The 17757-nt window shown below is 40.8% G+C and overlaps 1 protein-coding gene across 1 annotated transcript; it reads right to left on the bottom strand.

The window, feature by feature from the left end:
- Positions 1 to 37: 37 nt before the first annotated feature.
- Positions 38 to 17107, bottom strand: LOC133824469 (uncharacterized). Its single transcript, XM_062257356.1, has 4 exons — positions 16655 to 17107; positions 16260 to 16609; positions 260 to 353; positions 38 to 205 (listed from the first exon to the last, which is right to left on the bottom strand). Exons 1-4 carry the CDS (start codon positions 17105 to 17107, stop codon positions 38 to 40), a joined length of 1065 nt encoding a protein of 354 aa, XP_062113340.1.
- Between the last annotated feature and the right edge of the window lie 650 nt (positions 17108 to 17757).

Genomic DNA, 17757 nt, shown 5'->3' on the forward strand with positions numbered 1-17757 from the left:
ACATAATCATAGTATGATATATATCTCCCCTTTGCCATCACTTTCGTAGAACGTTGTTCAGAGTGTTCATGCTGCGCCCAAGTCTCTGTTGTTTTAACTCTTGTTTCGATATATCACTCTTCAAATCTACCATTTCCTTTTCTGCCGCTGCATATTTTTCCATTATTTGTCCGGAAACATGCTCAATCTGCTCATGAGGAGTGGACTAAAGAAACATATTTCCATACAATCTTGTGCAAGCATCACAATGAGTACTGACCATCAGGTGCATATACTCGTCCCTACCACTTCGCTGATTCTTTCCATTGGTGGAAGCTGCGCTCGACTCTCCCATGATTTCCTTTCCGTTGCGCCTGTTCATATCTTATCAATTCAGAGTTTTCTCTAGTAATTGGTTATTCTAAGAAGTTTGTGCTTTACACTTGAGTTATGTTGAGGCAATTATTGTTGCTTCTTATATCCTAATTTGAAAAAATAAAATATTCCATCAAAATTATTTTGATATGTTTTAATAATTTTAAGAAGTTGTCATAAATGCAGAGAGAAAATAGGTGTCATAAAAAAACTTCACTACAGTTGTCATAATCACACATTTATGTTGAATAGTTGAGTATTGAAGTTGTAAAATATTACCGAATTGGAAATCATGAAATTGGGATGGGTGATAGCTAAAAGACAAAAGTAATATTGACTTTCCATCTCCAACCATTCCACCAAAAGTTAAACCAAAAAACGTTTTTTATTATTATATTATTTATTTAATACTATTTAATATTATGTGAATTATAATTAAATTTAACTAAAATCATCACAATTTTTATGAGTAATTAAATAATTTAATAAAATTAAAACTATTAATTAATTAACATGACAATAGTACTATAGATTATTAAAATTGGATAAATTAAAGTATAAAACATTATACACACTTGTAAAAATTAATGAAATTATATCAATTCTCTGAATTAGTACATTTGTCCCACGGTTGTTCAATTAATGCATTTCGATTTTTGGTTTGTTTGGTTTTAACTTTTGAATGGGGTTTAAGTTTCTAATGTTTTATTGTATTTGGTTTACTAATTTCTAAATTTTTTTAACTCTTTGATTAATATTTTAATATATATAAACATTATACAATAAAAATTAATAATATAAAAACAATTATTACAAAGAAAAAAAATCAATTACGAAGCCCTTATTGAAAATAATGTGTACCTCAATTGCTGGAAACACAAGAAAAAAAATATATATGTCCCAAAGTTGAAAAATATATATTCATATTAATTATTAATAATAATGAAACATGTAAATCGTATTTCATTGGAAATTACTCATTGCTAGATGTCACACTTATCTAATTTTTTTCTCATTTCATAATTTATTATCTACCTGAAATTATAAAATGATGTACTAACATAGAAACAACTAAAATTATTGATCTTACCATAAAATACTAATTTACACAACCTTGGATTGTTAGGGGGTGTTTAAGACCTACTTAATGACTCAGTTGGCTTCCAGTGTATTGTCATATGCTGCTGATAGATATGCATATGTTAATTATTTTGTGATGAGTTTTCTTGCTGGGCTTCAGCTCACGGGTGCTCTATGGTGCAGGTATGGGCAAAGGAAGGTCGACCAAGCATGAGTACGGAGAGCGTGGAGCGATGGGTACATGTTCGACCTACCTGGCTGGCATGGCCAGGGGTATTTTTGGGAAATGTTATGTATTAACTTGAATTTGTCGCCTAGTCGACCCTAAATGTATTTTGAGTTGTAAATATTTTGTAAACAGTTTTTTGGGATCCCAAATGTTTAATTTTTACTATTTTCAATGAATGATGACATTTGTATATTTAATGTCTTTAAACGACCTTCAACACTGTTTAGCTACACCTTTAACCTAAAACCTCGATTAGCAAGTGATTAGTACGTTTCAAACTCACTTCGTAACGACTCTAATGAAGTATGTCGTTACATGTATTATCACTAATGTTTAATTACTTAGATTTATACTTTTTGTATAATTTTTTTTCTACATTTTTTTGTATGCATGTTGGTGATCTATTGTTGAGGCCACATAATAATGTGTAGCGAGTTAAGCACGGTTCAAAGTTCACAGTAGCGGTGTTCGAGTAACCAGGGCGTTACACAATCTCTCCTTAAATGTCCATTGCTTCATTATTATTGATTTGTGAACTTGTGTTAGAGTTGTTACAAAGCAATTTAGGAGAGTGTTGTCGGTACCATATTGTGTGTGTCCACAAATGAAATTCTCCAAGCTATTTATAGCTTGGTTTACAAAATATCTTCCCCTTATTTGGGGAAGTTACAATTCAAATTAGAAATAAATTAAATTAAATGCATTATTTACATAATATCCCATGATATTGTGATTTAATATAAAATAACAAAAAATCCCTGAGGATCGTCTTGTGCCGAGTAACCCAAATGTATCCACATAATAATATGGTCTCAATAAAAAATAACATATATTTACAAATATACACTCAATGGGTCAAAATTACGAAAATACCATTCTAATAAGAAGCGGGCTCACAAACATATCTAATACACTTAAACAAGCATAAATAGTCATATCATAATATAATTCATGTAATTATGCATATAATCATAAACATGCACATAATATCCGTTTATGCCCTCCTGGCACACTAATGAAGGCACTAAGCTTGATTAGCAAATTTGGGATGTTACAAAAGCCTTACTAATTTGGAAATCACATCAGCTGTACTCACATTTTGCAACTTCCAAGCAAATTTCTCACAGTTTGACAGTTAATTTGCTAATCATTCACTAATGAAGTTAGTGGGTGTGATATTTTAAAGATTTTGACTGTGTCTAGTAGTACTTATAGTACTAACATCTCCAATATCTCATTTACTCACTCAACATCCCTTGTAATGAAGAGAACTATAGCATTTATAGTCACTATTTGCAACCTCCGAGCTAACAACCTACATCCACGTAGTGTTATTATTGATGTTGAATCTCAATGCCGTGATCAAAGAACTAGGGTTCTTGAGTTTCAAAAGCCTTAGGAGAATTACAAAAAAATGGTGGATAATCACACTTACACTCTTTCTATCATTATTAAAAAAAAGGTTCAAAAGTCCCTTCCTTGAGCCCTCTCATTCATATTTATAGGCTCAAGGGGGTTACATGGACCATTGAGCCTTAATTATCCTTAATATCAGCGTATGAAGGCAATAAAGAGGAAATAATAAATGCAGTTATTACAAGATTACATGTCTTTACAGGAAATAAACTGAAGCATGCGACCAGGCTGGTCGCATTTAATCGCGAGATCTGATGAAGCAACAAGGATCTGGTCGATAGTCGAACAACACCTTTTCACTTTGACGCTGCCCCGTGCCAACCACGTGTGAGAAATTCTTGCCACGTCATCATAAGCCATTTTTGGGTAAACACCCACTTTGTTACCCAGGAGCCCTAATAATGAGGAAAACACATCAATTGTACCAAAAAATTGCAACCTCCAAGCTAATCTGTCATGATTTTGTAACCATAAATTAATTAGGTGAATAGATATAATATTTGGAACATTTGACTATGGCTAGTGCCACTAAAAGTGCTTGTTCCATGCATTTTTTGCCCTACTATCCATGTCAGCATCTGATATACTTCCCGAGAAGTTCTCGAGGGGGAACTACCTAGTCGACAGGTAAACGACTTACAATCTTCCAAACCTCTGAGGAAAGGCCTCGGAACCCTCCGTGAATTTCTGAAGCGTAGCTCCTAGGGGGGCTCTGAGTTTGGGTCAGAGAAGAAACGTTTACGGTGACTCTTCGAAGAGCCCTAGAAGTCCCCATAACGACTTCACGAGATTCTCGGAGATTCGAGGGACCACATTTCTAAGAAGTGGTCTTAGGCACCTTTTCTGCTAGGATTTTGGGACCACCTACATTTTAGGGTAGGAAACCGCCCTGATAGGCCAATGGCCAAGCGACACGTGTGAAAAATTAAAAACTAAAAAAATAAATCTATTACTAATTAGTTTGATTAAACTAAAAAATTTACAATTTTAAAGCTACTAAATTTAACAAAAACAAAATAATAATATTACTAATTATTAATAAATTAAAAATTAATTATTCAGAATTAAAAAATGGATAAATTACACTTTTTAAAAATAACATCACTCATAAATTTGATATCTAAAACAAAAAATAAGTTTGATAATTAAAAAAATACTAACTAATTATAAAAATAATTACTAATTAATTACAAGAATAATTATTAAGATCAAGTTAATTTTTTAAAGATATAAAAGTGTCAATAAGTGTAAAAACAATTAGTATAATAAATCATAGATTATACTTATCTCTTCTTGTTCTTTAATTTTTTTTTAGTATACTAAATATGAGTTTGAATAATATATGCACTAATTGTGTTTTTTGATGTTTATTAAAGTGGTATGTCGTAATTTTTTTTTTTTAAAAAGTAAACATATGAAAAAATTAATAATATAAAAAATTAATGAGTAGGAATTTTGGGTTCAATATCGACTAAATGCGTAGGAATTATTGATCTGTCAAATATCTGATACAATGTCCATAACATACGACCAACCCATTCTTAATTTATATTCTATATGGACAACATGTGGAGTATAATGACAACGTAGAATAAGGATAATAAATATTAAATATACCAATCTCACACTTATACACACGTTATGCTAAATTCTTATAAAAAAACAAGAGTAAAACTGCTTTTACTTGTCCCCACATGCAAAAGGAAATGCTACACAATTATAATTTTTAGATTTAGTCCAATTATTATATTTTGTTTGTATATAAGTGACAAGATAACTCACTAAAAGTCGATGAACATGTGAAATTACTATAAGATGAATGAAATGAATAATACTTAAGCGTGCAGTGTAGAAGAATGTAAAGTGCACGGTCCCCATGCTGTATGATAACTATTCACTAAATCAACCACTTTGTACAAATATCCAGCCCATAACATCATATTTTCATATGTGGTGTTGCATAAAAAAGGTGAAATTATCATATTTTAATATGTTTTTCTAACACTATATTCCTATTACCTTTTTAAATTGCTTTTCTTTTTAATTTTGTCAGTTTAGGTTTTAAATATTCTATTAGCTATTATTTGTTTTTTTGGAAGTAATCTTAATTAAAGTATAATTATATTATAACTTGTATATTATATATGAATAAATATCATAAGTTTTATAATATGTCTTTGCACTATTGAAGTTGTGCATTAAACTTCACTTGTGACTTGTCTTGTCAAATGTCACATTAATCCATTTTACAGGTGGAGTCACCTCACACGCATGGCCACAATAGTTTTTACACATAGAAGTGCTACTAATTTTTTTTTCAAATAATTTTACAGACACATGCTTACAACTTGACAAGTGGTTTTGTTTTTTACTCAACTAATATATAAGTAAGTATTATAATACTTAATTTTAAAAAATAGTGTCATTTACTTTATTTATATATACCCAGTCATATTTTTTTTTTAAAAGGAATTAGCTATAATTGAAATAATTGTAGAAGTCTGAACACGAAAATTTTTTGCTTGAATAATTATGTTTGTATTTAATTTTTTGAATCTCATTCATATGTGCATGCACATATTTATATCAATTATGGCCAAGTCCTTTTTTTAAAAAAAAAATAACTAACTCACTCCGTAACTAATAGTATATATCATTGGAAAAAAAATTAGCAAAAAAAAAAAAACCTTGATAATAACACTTCTCTTTTACACATGTTTCTTTAAACAAACTTACCACCCACGTCACAAGCATGGCCTAAATCTATGGATTCATCAACTCATTTGACAGTCTAGGTCCCACGTCACAAGCATGGCCTGCATAGTTGTGGATTAGACTCTTTTAACTAGTTTTGTTTAACCCTCCACAAACAAGTGCATCTATAGAAAAACTCTCCACCAAATTTTGTTATGTACAAAAATTTCAAGTGAAAATGATTCAAACAATGAACATGAAAATGGAGAGAGTTCAACAAGCCACCAAGGCAAACGGTAGTCATATTGGAGCTGGTAATAGTGCTGATCAAAATTACACTGACACTGTGGTTGTTGACTCCAACACGACCATTGATGAGTTCGATAATCCAGTGTGCAAATGCGGGAAACCGACAGCTTTGAAAGTTTGCTGGAGTCCAGTAAATCCTGGAAGAAGATTCTTTGGATGCACTAACTATGTATGTAATAAGGTCAACTTCTTTTCTTGATTTCTCATATAAGAATGATCACATTTATGCTTGTACGTATTATAATGAGTTGTTCTACTGATTCATAGCTCAACACTTTACCATATCTGTTTATCCAAAAATAGCTCTTGATGACGTGGTAAGAATTTTCGGCACATGGCCTACACGTGGCTGAGATGCTGCTCGCATATCAACCAGAGATATTTCCATATGCGAAGTGCAAGTTTTATATATGACCAGCCTGGTCGTATACTCCGTTTATTTATGAATAAATATGTACAGTTGTAATAATATCTGAGAATATCTCTTCATTATGACCTGAAGATCCGTTTATTAAGGAATGATATGACTAATTGACTCATGTAACCCTCCTTGAGCCTATAAATATACAAGAAATAGCTCAAGGGGGGATCTTTTGATTTTTTTTCCGAATTACATGACTATTATCCATCGCTGGTATTGTTTTCTCCTTCTAAGGTCTGTGAAACTCAGGAACCCTAGTTCTTTGATCACAGCTTTGAAGCTCAATATTAACAATAGTATTAAGTGGACGTAGGTCATTACCAATCACTGGGGTTGAACCACTATAATTCCTTGTGTTCTTTACTTTCCATTAGATCGTTTGATCAAGCTTTGTACTATTTTCCTGTCATTTATCTGACTCTGTGTCGTTGACCAAAACGATGGTCAAAATTCTGGTGCTTTCATTGAGAGCTTGACAAAAGATCTGATGGCGAAAACTACCAAGAAGACTGGACAGGCTGCCGCTGCACCATCCCAGCCTCCTCCCCCAAATGTGGCTGAAGACGAACCTCATTTGGAGTTTGATGAGGAGGAGTTGGATTCTGAGACCCTGAAGACAACACTGGGGGTGCTGCAAGATGAGTTGGCCAGTCTGAGGCCGAGATAATGGCGTCGCAGCAAAGAGAGATAGAGCGCCAATGCCAGGAGCTGAGCGAGTGACAGGCGGAGATGGACCGTCGGCAGAGGGATGTCATGGCAGCCCTTGAAGCAGCCATCCAGCTGGCTAGGAATCAGGCTGTGCCAGATCAGCCGCCAAACGGGCCACCTCAAAGGGGTCCCAATCCTAGTCCTCCGCTCCAGCCAATAAGCCCTCAGAGGCCGGAGTAGCCACCTACGCCTCAGGATGATGTCCCACCTAGGGATTCTAAGACGCAACCTTCGTCTCAGGCTGGTCGAGGCAATCCCTCGCGCCCGAAGCAGAATAGGGCCAGGCAACAGCCCCGCTGCCCTAGACGCCCAGGGGGTGAAGAGCCGCACCCACCGAGCAGGGGGCAGCATCCTTTTGCCAACAGGAGGAACTCAGAGATAGGCTCTGCGGTCAGGGGCCCCCCACGGCATAAAAATGCACGAGGACCCACCGACCAGCGCAGGCCTCCCCCTAACGCTCGGGAAATGCCAGCCCAAAGAGGCAACAGAGGGAATAGTCGATCGCACCATAGCCAGCCACGGTTTAGAGATGGCCAAGGCTACAATGAAGTCGACTCAGGCAGAGGAAATGCTGGCTGGAGGAACGAAGAGAGAGGTGGAGGCAGGAGTCCCCCATCTAGAGAAGACCGACCAGCAGGTCATAACGATGGGGGGCAGCCCAGGCAAAATAACGTCTTTAGTCGTCTCGGAGCCAGTGAGCAGCAATGAAGAGATGATGATTTGAGGGATGTACTCAACGACCGCAAAGAAAGGCACGATGAATACACCCCCAGCACCAGAGGCCCCAGCAATCCCTGAAGTCGTTCAGGCTCAAATTGATGCCCTGAACAAGGCTGTGCAGCAGCTGGTTGGGGGGCAGACATCACACATTGAGTACGATAAGAGGAGAGGCACCCCTTTCGTACAGAGGATTGTTGTGGTAGAAACCCTCAGTAAGTTCAAGATGCCGACTCTGCCAAATTTCGACGGGTATGGAGACCCGGTATCTCATGTCAACAAGTTTGAGATACAAATGGACATTCAGAAAGTCTCTGAAGATGCTCGCTGCAGGATCTTCCCAGCGACGCTTTCTGATGCCGCCCAGGAGTGGTTCTTTAAGTTCCCTCCTGCAAGTATAGTGTCCTAGGAGATGTTCGTGAAGGAGTTTTATGGACAGTTCTATGTGGGTCGTGTGCAGCCCACTGAGGCGAACCAATTGGTCGAGATACGCCAGAAAGAGGGAGAGCCCCTGAAGGAATACGTTCAGCGCTTCATGCGAGTCGCAGCTAGAGGCAAGACTGTGGGCGATGAAGGCAAGATGATGGCCCTAACTGCTGGGGTTAGGCGCCATTCTCCCCTCTGGAGTAGCCTTTGAAAGCATGGGGTTAAAAGTACCCAGGAGTTTTTGGATCGAGCTGATCGGTACATCAAGCTCGAGGACACGATTGCCAATGAAGGGAAATCGCCAGCAAAAGACAAGGGGCCCAAGGAAGAACCCTCCAAAGACGCCAACGGGTCTAAGCCCAATGGCAACGGGAATGGCAATGGTAAGAATGGTGGAAAACGGGCTAAAAGCGAACCCTTGACCTCCGAGAGTAAGCGCCCCAAAGGTAATCGGTATGAACCGAAATTCACCAATTACACTGCCCTTGTTGAAAGCCGAGCCGAGGTTTACCAGGCGACCAGCTCGAGCGTGCCCTACAAACGACCCGCACCAATAAGGAAAGATATCTCTAAGATAGATTCAACAAAATTCTGTCGTTTTCATAACGACTACGGGCACGACACTAATGAGTGTAACCAACTAAAGGATGAAATTGAGTTCCTGATAAGACAGGGAAATTTAAGAAGATATGTACGAGCCGCGGGAGGTTCTCAGCGAGAGGCTCAAGATGGCAACGAGTCGGCGCCTGCACGCCAACGCTCGCCACCTTTACAGCCAGCTCTCGTAACAGGTACCCTACTCACCATCTGCGGAGGCCCACATCTTGCAGGAGATAGTGGGAAAGCGAGGGAACGAAATGCTCGAACCCTACGCCATGACCAGGACATTGAGATGCTGAGTGTTGAGGATTGAGCACCAAAAAAGGCTTGAATAGAGGAGGAACTGATCACCTTCTCTGACGACGACGCCCAACACGTGTGATTCCCACACTCCAATCCGCTGGTCGTGGACGTACAGATTGCGAACATGATGGTGAAAAGGGTGTGAGGCAATACAGGAAGTTTGGTCAACATCCGATATAAGTCCTCGCTGGAAAGGTTGAAGTTGTCCGTGAAGGACCTGGAGCCGTGCAACCAAACCATTTATGGTTTTTCTGGAGAAGGGCTCGCCCCAGTAGGGTCGATTAGACTCCCAGTCACAACAGGCACTGCACCTGCTAACAGGACATTACTCACTACTTTTATAGTAGTTGATTGTCCTTCAGCGTACAACGCTGTGATAGGGAGACCAATTCTGGTCAACCTGCGAGCCGTCACTTCTATATGGCACCTCGCCATGAAATTCCCAACAGACGCAGGGGTAGTGTAACGCCCTACTACCTTAGAGCCGTTACTAAGTGAGTTTAAAACACAAGTGTGCAACTAACTGACTCTACGAGGTTTTCAAAGACCAAAAGTGTGACTAACCGGAAGTTAAGGCTGTAATCTTTGAAAATACTTAGTTTCATTGAAAACTTTAAGTATCAACATCTGGGATCCCAAAAATAAGGTTTACAAAATATTTACAACTCAAAAATAGATTTACACTTGATTGACTATCAAAAGAACAAGTTAATACAGCCATATTCAAAATGCCCCCAACCAAAGCAGTCGGGCAGGCCGAACATGTACGCGCCGCCCCCACGCTCTCCATACTCATGGCTGGTTGACTGACCCCTTGCTTTTACCTGCAACACAGAGCACCTGTGAGCCGAAGCCCAGCAAGAAAATTCACATAGTAAATAACATATGCATATAATATAGTTAACATATAATCCACTGATAAACAGGAAAACCATCAGACTGAACAAACACGGCCATGCCGCTCCAGAGGCCTTACCAAAGCCTGGGGTCTCGGTCCTTACCGTAAGGATAACTCATGTATCCATTGAGTCCCACCCTGACTATAAGCACTCCATGTGCTAAGTGTTACTTCCGGCCCCACGGCCGTTCTCAGCCTTTGTCGCTCTCGGCCTTAGCCGTTCATTTCATTATAATCACACATATAGTACATCTTGAAATAATCATTCAAACATATAATAATTCATTTAAGGTTATACATTAGCACGTAATACAATCTAGGGCCATGCCCTGCAATAACACTAAGGGCCCATGCCCTGTTCTCGGGTGCTACAGTTTTCTTACCTGTATCCCGAGCTTTCCGATGCACCAAGGTCACAAGCACGGTCCTCTAGCACGAGCCTCTCCGAAAACCTAGTCACAACACACATAAAACACTTTTAATACTAACCAAATCCAAAACCACTTCCCGGGACCAATCCCGTACTCTCGGGACCTCCAATTCCTTAAAACAATACATTGGAACCATCCCCCGTGTCCCCGGGCAAAAGCCCTAAAAATCCAAAATTTTGGCTGCCACAATGGCCTAGGGCCGCGGTACTCCCTTCAAGGGCTGCGGTGCCCAGCGGCTAGGCCATTTCCTGAAGCAACCTCGCGCCGCGGCGCCCAAGAACAGGGCCGCAGCGCTCCTTCACGAACCCAGATTTTTGGGTTTTCTCTTGCGTTTTTCCTGAGCTACAACCTCTCCAAATCATCCCAAACAAATACCTAAACTCCAAGATCAATTTAAAACTTCAAATGAACCATCTAACAACCCATAAACACTAGTATCAAGATCAAAACACAATCACACCCAAGAATCCACCCTTTGATTTCTAATTTCAGCAAACTCAAACTAAAACTTAAAAAAACTTAACTCATGCTTTAAATTTCTCAAATCAAAACAGAAACAAGCCTTAAATTTGCATAAAATTCTTACCTCAAGTGGAGAATTCACCCCTAAGCTCCCTTGATTCTCCCCCTAAACTCCCACTTCAGCCCCTTCTACTCTTCTTCTTCTTGCCTTAGCTTTTCTTCTTCTAGTTTTTTCTTCTCTTCAAATTTTATCAAAACCATAATATGACTAAGCCTAAACCGTGTACCCCAATATCCCATCTGAAATTTGTCTAAACCCCCTGCCAAATGACCATTTTACCTCTTCTAATAATCCTTTCTTAACTAAACCTTCAAGGGTACTCTAGTCCTTTCACTTCTATTTCAATTCTACCATTTTCCATCTAAAACTTGTTACTCACAGCAGTTACAAACGGTTACACAGGTTACTCAATCGCCAACAACTATAACCATTAGTTCTCAATTCAACTTACAAAATTCCTAAAGTACCCCTAAGCTCCCTTCGAGTCGGGTATAAAAATCCCGTTGTGACCTTTGAGTTATCTAGCTTGCTAGGACCGTCTCGGCACGTGCATCACATTAATACCACCACACCCACGTGGTACGAACCACAAAATATAATTATCACATTTATGCCCTCAATGGGCTAAAATTACCAATTTACCCCTAACATACAAACGGGGCCCACAAGCATAAATATACAACCTAATCATGCATTCTAATCACATATTCAATCAAATTCATGTAATAACATGTTAATTCACTTATTGCCCTCCATGCATGCTTAAACAAGGTCTTAAACCTTATTAGCAACTTGGGGTGTTATAGGTAGGATGCGTGTTGGGAAACCAGAGGGAAGCGAGGGAGTGCTACAACGCCTTGATAACCAAGGCAAAGAAGGGTGTATCGAGAGATGCCACTGGGAAGGAGTTGCAAATGGCAACTGATGTTAAAGCACGCTCAGGTGATAATCTCACCAAATAGGGCGTTGACCAAAGTGAGGATAGAGACTTAGATCCTCGCTTTAGGGATTTTGAAGAAGAAGTGGGACCCATCGAGGACCTTGAAGAGGTCCAACTCGATGAGGAAAATCCGACCAGAGTTGTGAAAGTCGGTAAAAACTTAGAGACAACAACAAAACAAGCACTTGTGGAGTTCTTAAGGAGGAACCAGGATGTCTTTGCCTGGTCGCATAAAGACATGGTTGGAATAGATCCTGCAGTCATCAGCCATGTCCTGAACATCGACAAAAGCTTTCCACCAGTGCAATAAAAAAGAGGGCTGCTCGACAAAGATAGATCAAAGGCCTTGAAAGAGGAAGTCGAGAAGCTGAAGGAGAATGGGTTCATCAGGGTGGCATTTTATCCATCGTGGGTCTCTAATCTCGTACTCGTGCCCAAGCTGAATGGCAAGTGGCATACGTGCGTGGATTTTACAGATCTAAATAAAGCCTGCCCCAAAGACTGTTTCCCACTCCCGAGGAGCGACTAGCTGGTCGATGCCACTGCAGGGCACGAGATCCTCTCATTCATGGATGCATACTCCGGGTATAATCAAATCAGTATGCATCCCCCTGATGAGGAACACACTAGCTTTCGAACTAATACAAGGCTCTACTGTTACAAGGTGATGCCTTTTGGTTTGAAAAATGTTGGTGCGACTTACCAGAGACTTGTCAACCACATGTTCAAGGAGTTGATCAGCACGAACATGGAGGTTTACGTCAACGACATGCTGGTTAAGTTGAAGAAAGCAGAATGACATGTAAGGGATTTGCAGGAATGCTTCAACGTCCTGAATAAATATAGGATGAAGCTAAATCCCCTTAAATGCTCCTTTGGAGTAGGATCAGGGAAGTTCTTGGGATTTATAGTTAACTCGAGAGGAATTGAAGCTAATCTCGAGAAAATAAAGGCCCTGATCAAGATGAAGTCGCCAATGAAGATTAAGGATGTCCAAAGCCTGACAGGGAGGATTGCTGCTCTTAGTAGATTCATTTCAAAATCGACAGACAAGTGTGTCCCATTTTTCAATCTACTCAGAGGCAATAAGAAATTTGAATGGACGGATGAGTGAGAACAGGCCTTTCAAGCACTAAAAGCGCATATGGCGCAACCACCCATCATGTCAAAGCAGGTCGATAAAGAGACTTTGTTCATCTACCTGGCAATCACGAACTACGCTGATAGTGCTGTTCTAGTAAGAGAAGAAGAAGGTGTGCAGAAGCCTGTCTATTATGTAAGCAAAAGGCTGATCGGAGCAGAGTTGAGGTATCCCCCCATTGAAATGTTAGCCTATTGTTTGGTTTTGGCCTCTAGGAAACTGCGACCTTACTTCCAAGCTCATCTAATTACTGTCTTAACCGACCAGCCTCTTCGACAAGTCCTGCAAAAGCCAGAGACTGCAGGAAGATTACTAAAGTGGGTAGTCGAACTCGGGCAGTTCGACATATCTTACTTGCCGCGAGCAGCGATAAAAGGACAAGCCTTGGCTGACTTCATCGCCGAATTCATAGAGCTTGTGGGTGGCGAGCAGACTGAAGAGCCCAACAAGCCTGAGTGTCAAATCCAAGCCACCTCGTGGAAGTTGTTCACAGACGGTTCATCCAACGAATCCCACGCAGGAGCAGGAGTGATATTGATAACGCCGGAAGGGCATCGATTTCATTGTGCAATTAGATTTGACTTCACTGCTTCTAACAACGAGGCTAAATTTGAAGCACTACTAGCTGGATTGCGGTTAGCCAAGGATATGAACATAAAAGTGCTTGACATCTATAGCGATTCACAACTGGTGGTGAATCAAGTATTGGGAGAGTACCAGGCGTGAGGTTTGAAGATGGTCGCCTATCTGAACAAAGCAAAGGATCTGTTAGCCCAGTTCGACATATACACTCTCTAGCAAGTACCTCGTGATCAGAATTCCAACGCTGACGCTTTGGAAAAGTTGGCAAGTGCAAAGGATGCTGATACTCTAAACATAGTGCCAGTCGAGCGACTATCAGTAACAAGCATCCAAGCAGCAGAAACCACTCTGGTCATCCAGATGGCGGATACATGGATGGCACCATATGTAGAGTATCTGTCAAGCGGCGTACTACTGACAGACAGAAACAATGCCAGGACCCTTCAGCGTCAAGCTGCTAGTTATATCTTGGTTGATGGAATCCTGTACCAAAGGGGATACTCACTGCCACTTCTCAGATGTATTACTAAGGAGAAAGCAAAAGAATTGATGATAGAGGTGCACGAAGGTTTTTGCAAGGACCACGCTGGGGGCAAAGTCTGTCGAAAAAGATCCTAAGGCAGGGCTATTTCTGGCCGACCATGAATGAAGACTCAATGGAGATTGTGCGGAGGTGTGACAAGTGTCAGAGATTTTCTAAAATCCCACGAGCAGCTCCCAACAAGTTAAAGCAGATGCGGAGTCCATGGCCCTTCACAGTTTGGGGAATAAATCTAATCGGATCTTTGCCTATAGGAAAAGGTGGTGTAAAGCATGCAGTGGTTGCCATCGACTACTTCACCAAATGGGCCGAGGCTGAGCCGCTCGCAACCATAACGACCAAGAAAGTGCTTGACTTCATAGTCAAGAACATCATTTGTCGCTATGGATTACCAAGGAAGATAGTCTCGGATAACGGAACCCAGTTTGACAGTGATCTATTCACAGACTTTTGCAAATGACATGATATTATCAAAAGCTTTTCTTCAGTCGCTCATCCCCAAGCGAATGGGCAAGTCGAAGGAATTAACAAAACGCTGAAGGATACCTTGAAGAAGCTAAGGGAGCATGGCCAGAGAAGTTGCCTGAAGTCCTTTGGTCATATAGAACTTCCCACCGAACAGAAACAGGTCATACCCCATTTTCCTTGGCATATGGTTATGAAGCCATGTTGCCTGTCGATTTAGATCCACCCTTGCACCGCAGATTGACATACGACCAAGACTCTAACAGCCAACTATTGATGGAATCCCTGGACTCAATTGATGAGAAGCGTGAACAAGCCCAACTCCGAGTAGCTGTGTACCAGTAGAAGGTCGCCCGGTATTTCAACTCTAAAGTGCGAGAAAGAAAATTCAATGTAGGAGATCTTGTACTTCGAAGAATTTTCCTAAAAACCTACGACCAAGCTGCTGGAGTACTCGGGCCTAATTGGGAAGGTCCATATCAGATTGATGAGGTCCTTCACCCAGGCACTTATAAACTTGCGCGCTTAAACGGAGATCTCATTCCTCGCTATTGGAATGGAGAACACCTGCGCAAGTATTACCAATGAACAATTCTTCTTAAAGAATGGGCTTGTATAAATTTTACTTTTTACAAGTTTTGAAAAAGTGTAAGATCTTATTGATCACTCGTACAGACATGTTTAGTACATTTATTACGAGAAATAAAAGGGACTGTGCTTAGCCAGTCATTTCTTGCCAACTATTGTATTTATTACAAGTATTTTCTCATTATGTGTGTTGTTTTGCTGTATTATAATTATAATCATATTGCTACGAGTAGTAATGTTCGAACAGGTTCTGGTCAAGGCAAGTGACCAAGGACCTAAAGCTCCTCGATCACTTGGGGGGCATATAAGGTACAAGTAAGCAAAGCATATCGTTAAAAGGTATGTAAACACATGAGCAAAATAAGTGAAAGCATGCTAGGGCACTTAGAGTATTTTTCAAAATTTTGCTATTTTGTTAAATCAAACCAAAGTGCTATGCTAAGTTTGGTCATGCGAACAGATGTTATAATAATATGCAAATATATTATAATATCAAAACGAATCCTTTTACACCGCGAGCAGTCACTGCTCGGATGTAATTGTTCAAGTAAAAGTAAAAGCTGCCCATGTAGCAACAAAACATTATATTGTCTTTACATCATGACCCGTAGGTCGTGTAGTTAAAAAAAATATAAGCAGAAAAGACTGAGGAGCCAGAGGATCATGGGGAAGGTTATGATCGACGACGTCTGCAGCCTCGTTGTCTGCCCCATCCATCTCAGCAGCCAGCAAGATTTCAGGGGAAGCAAGAACCCTTGACCTTTCTTCCTCGGCCAACTGAGCAACGCAGCGCAAGCTCAGCGTCTCTCACATTCTCGGGAAGGTAGTCGAAGTTGGCACCCTAATTATGCTTCCAGAAATCATAGAAGCATCGAAGAGTGGCATTCTTATACCGTTCCAAGTTGTTGGCGTTGGCTTTCTCCAACTCCTCAATTCGGCCCTCCAGGGTAGTAGTCTCCTGCCTGCTCGCAACCAAGTCCACCTTGAGCTGTTGGGCCGCGCGAAAGTTGAAGCGGTTGGACTCCTTAAATTGTTCCCTCTGCTCACGAACTTTGTCCAGAGACCTCTGCTTCTCCTCCAACTCCTTAGCCAGTTTAGCCTTTTCCTCAACCACCACTGCCAGCTGTTTAGCATATTTTTTCTCGGCAGCTTTAAGTTCATCCTCATGCTGTTGCTCCAAAGTTCTGGCCTGCTCGGTGACAATACCCGACTGGATGCAGCCGGTAGTGAGGGTCAGCATGGTCTGCAGTCAGAGTAGAAGTTAGACTAACTATCAAATAAAGAAGACCTGTTTCTGCAAAAAAAGATGATTTACACTGGTGAACTCGTTCAGGGCGCGGTTCAGGATCAGGTCAACATCCATTGCCTCCGTCATAGCCATTGCCTCTCGGCAGCGATCGTGATTCACGGTCTTAGCGACCCTCTCCTTGACCAATTTAAAGGCGCGACCAGTTATGTCGCCCCCAGTTGAAGCAGGATCGGCCTGCTGAGTTCGGTCGGTCGGGGCCGCGGGAGGTGGAGTTAATCCGGCTGGAGCAGGAGGAATCTGGTGCTCGTAGGGAGAGGATGGAGTTGTGGTGGCAGAGGGTGTATCCTCTGAATGGCCTGCATTTTGCGCCTTCTTCGCCTGAGGCACTTTGCTGCTCTCACCGTGGTGTCTCTTGCTGGTCTTCTTCTTGCTCGGGGGAGCCGCGGCAGCCTCATGAGTGCTGTAGATGTCGAACACATTGATGGATTCCATGTCTGAAAAAGAAGAAAAATGTTGAACAATGAGATAGCATGAATGACCAAGTACATTACATCAAAAAAAAAGTAAAGAAAGATTGCAAAGTCAAATACCCGAGCTATTATTACTGGTCGCAATACTATAGAATCTACTAGTCTTATACTCACTCTCTGACATGAGGAAGTCTGGACCTAAATTTGGAGCATGTTTAAAATTGTCGTCCCCGTTGAATAGGTGATAGGGAATTGGCAAGCTATCTAAAAGTAAAATAACTGTACCATTATCATCTGAAGACTTGTTCGAGTGTTCGATAGGCTCGGTGGCCTTCTTCTTTCCCTTCCCCAAGGAAACAGAGGGTCTCTCTGCTGGAGGAGTGCCAGCAGGTTCCCTGATCGTGACCCCAGTCGGTCTCCTTCATGGAGGTGACATTGGAGGTTGCTGCTCGGGTTCCTCCTAGGCAACGGCACTCCCTGCTGTTGGCTCCCTCGTTCCCTGATGAGGGGCCAAGAGGCCAACCAACCTAAGGTTAGCCTCTATAACCAGATGCTTGACGCTCTTTTCTACGTCAGTCATGCTGGCTAGGAGCGCCAATATCAACTCCATGTCCGGAGTTGGGTCTGGTCGCAGCCATGGGCCTGGAAGACATTAACAATTTAAGAAATTGT

Source organism: Humulus lupulus, chromosome 1 (assembly GCF_963169125.1).
Source record: "Humulus lupulus chromosome 1, drHumLupu1.1, whole genome shotgun sequence".
NCBI classification, from domain to species: domain Eukaryota; kingdom Viridiplantae; phylum Streptophyta; class Magnoliopsida; order Rosales; family Cannabaceae; genus Humulus; species Humulus lupulus.

Bases quoted from the DNA above. Each gene is read 5' to 3' on its own strand.
- LOC133824469 (XM_062257356.1), bottom strand. From the start codon at position 17,107: ATGGAATCCATCAATGTGTTCGACATCTACAGCACTCATGAGGCTGCC. The intron at 16,610-16,654 runs GTCTTCTTTATT...CTCTGACTGCAG, and splicing joins ATCTTTTTTTGCAGAAACAG to ACCATGCTGACCCTCACTAC. The intron at 206-259 runs GTCAGTACTCAT...ATGTTTCTTTAG, and splicing joins ACGAGTATATGCACCTGATG to TCCACTCCTCATGAGCAGAT.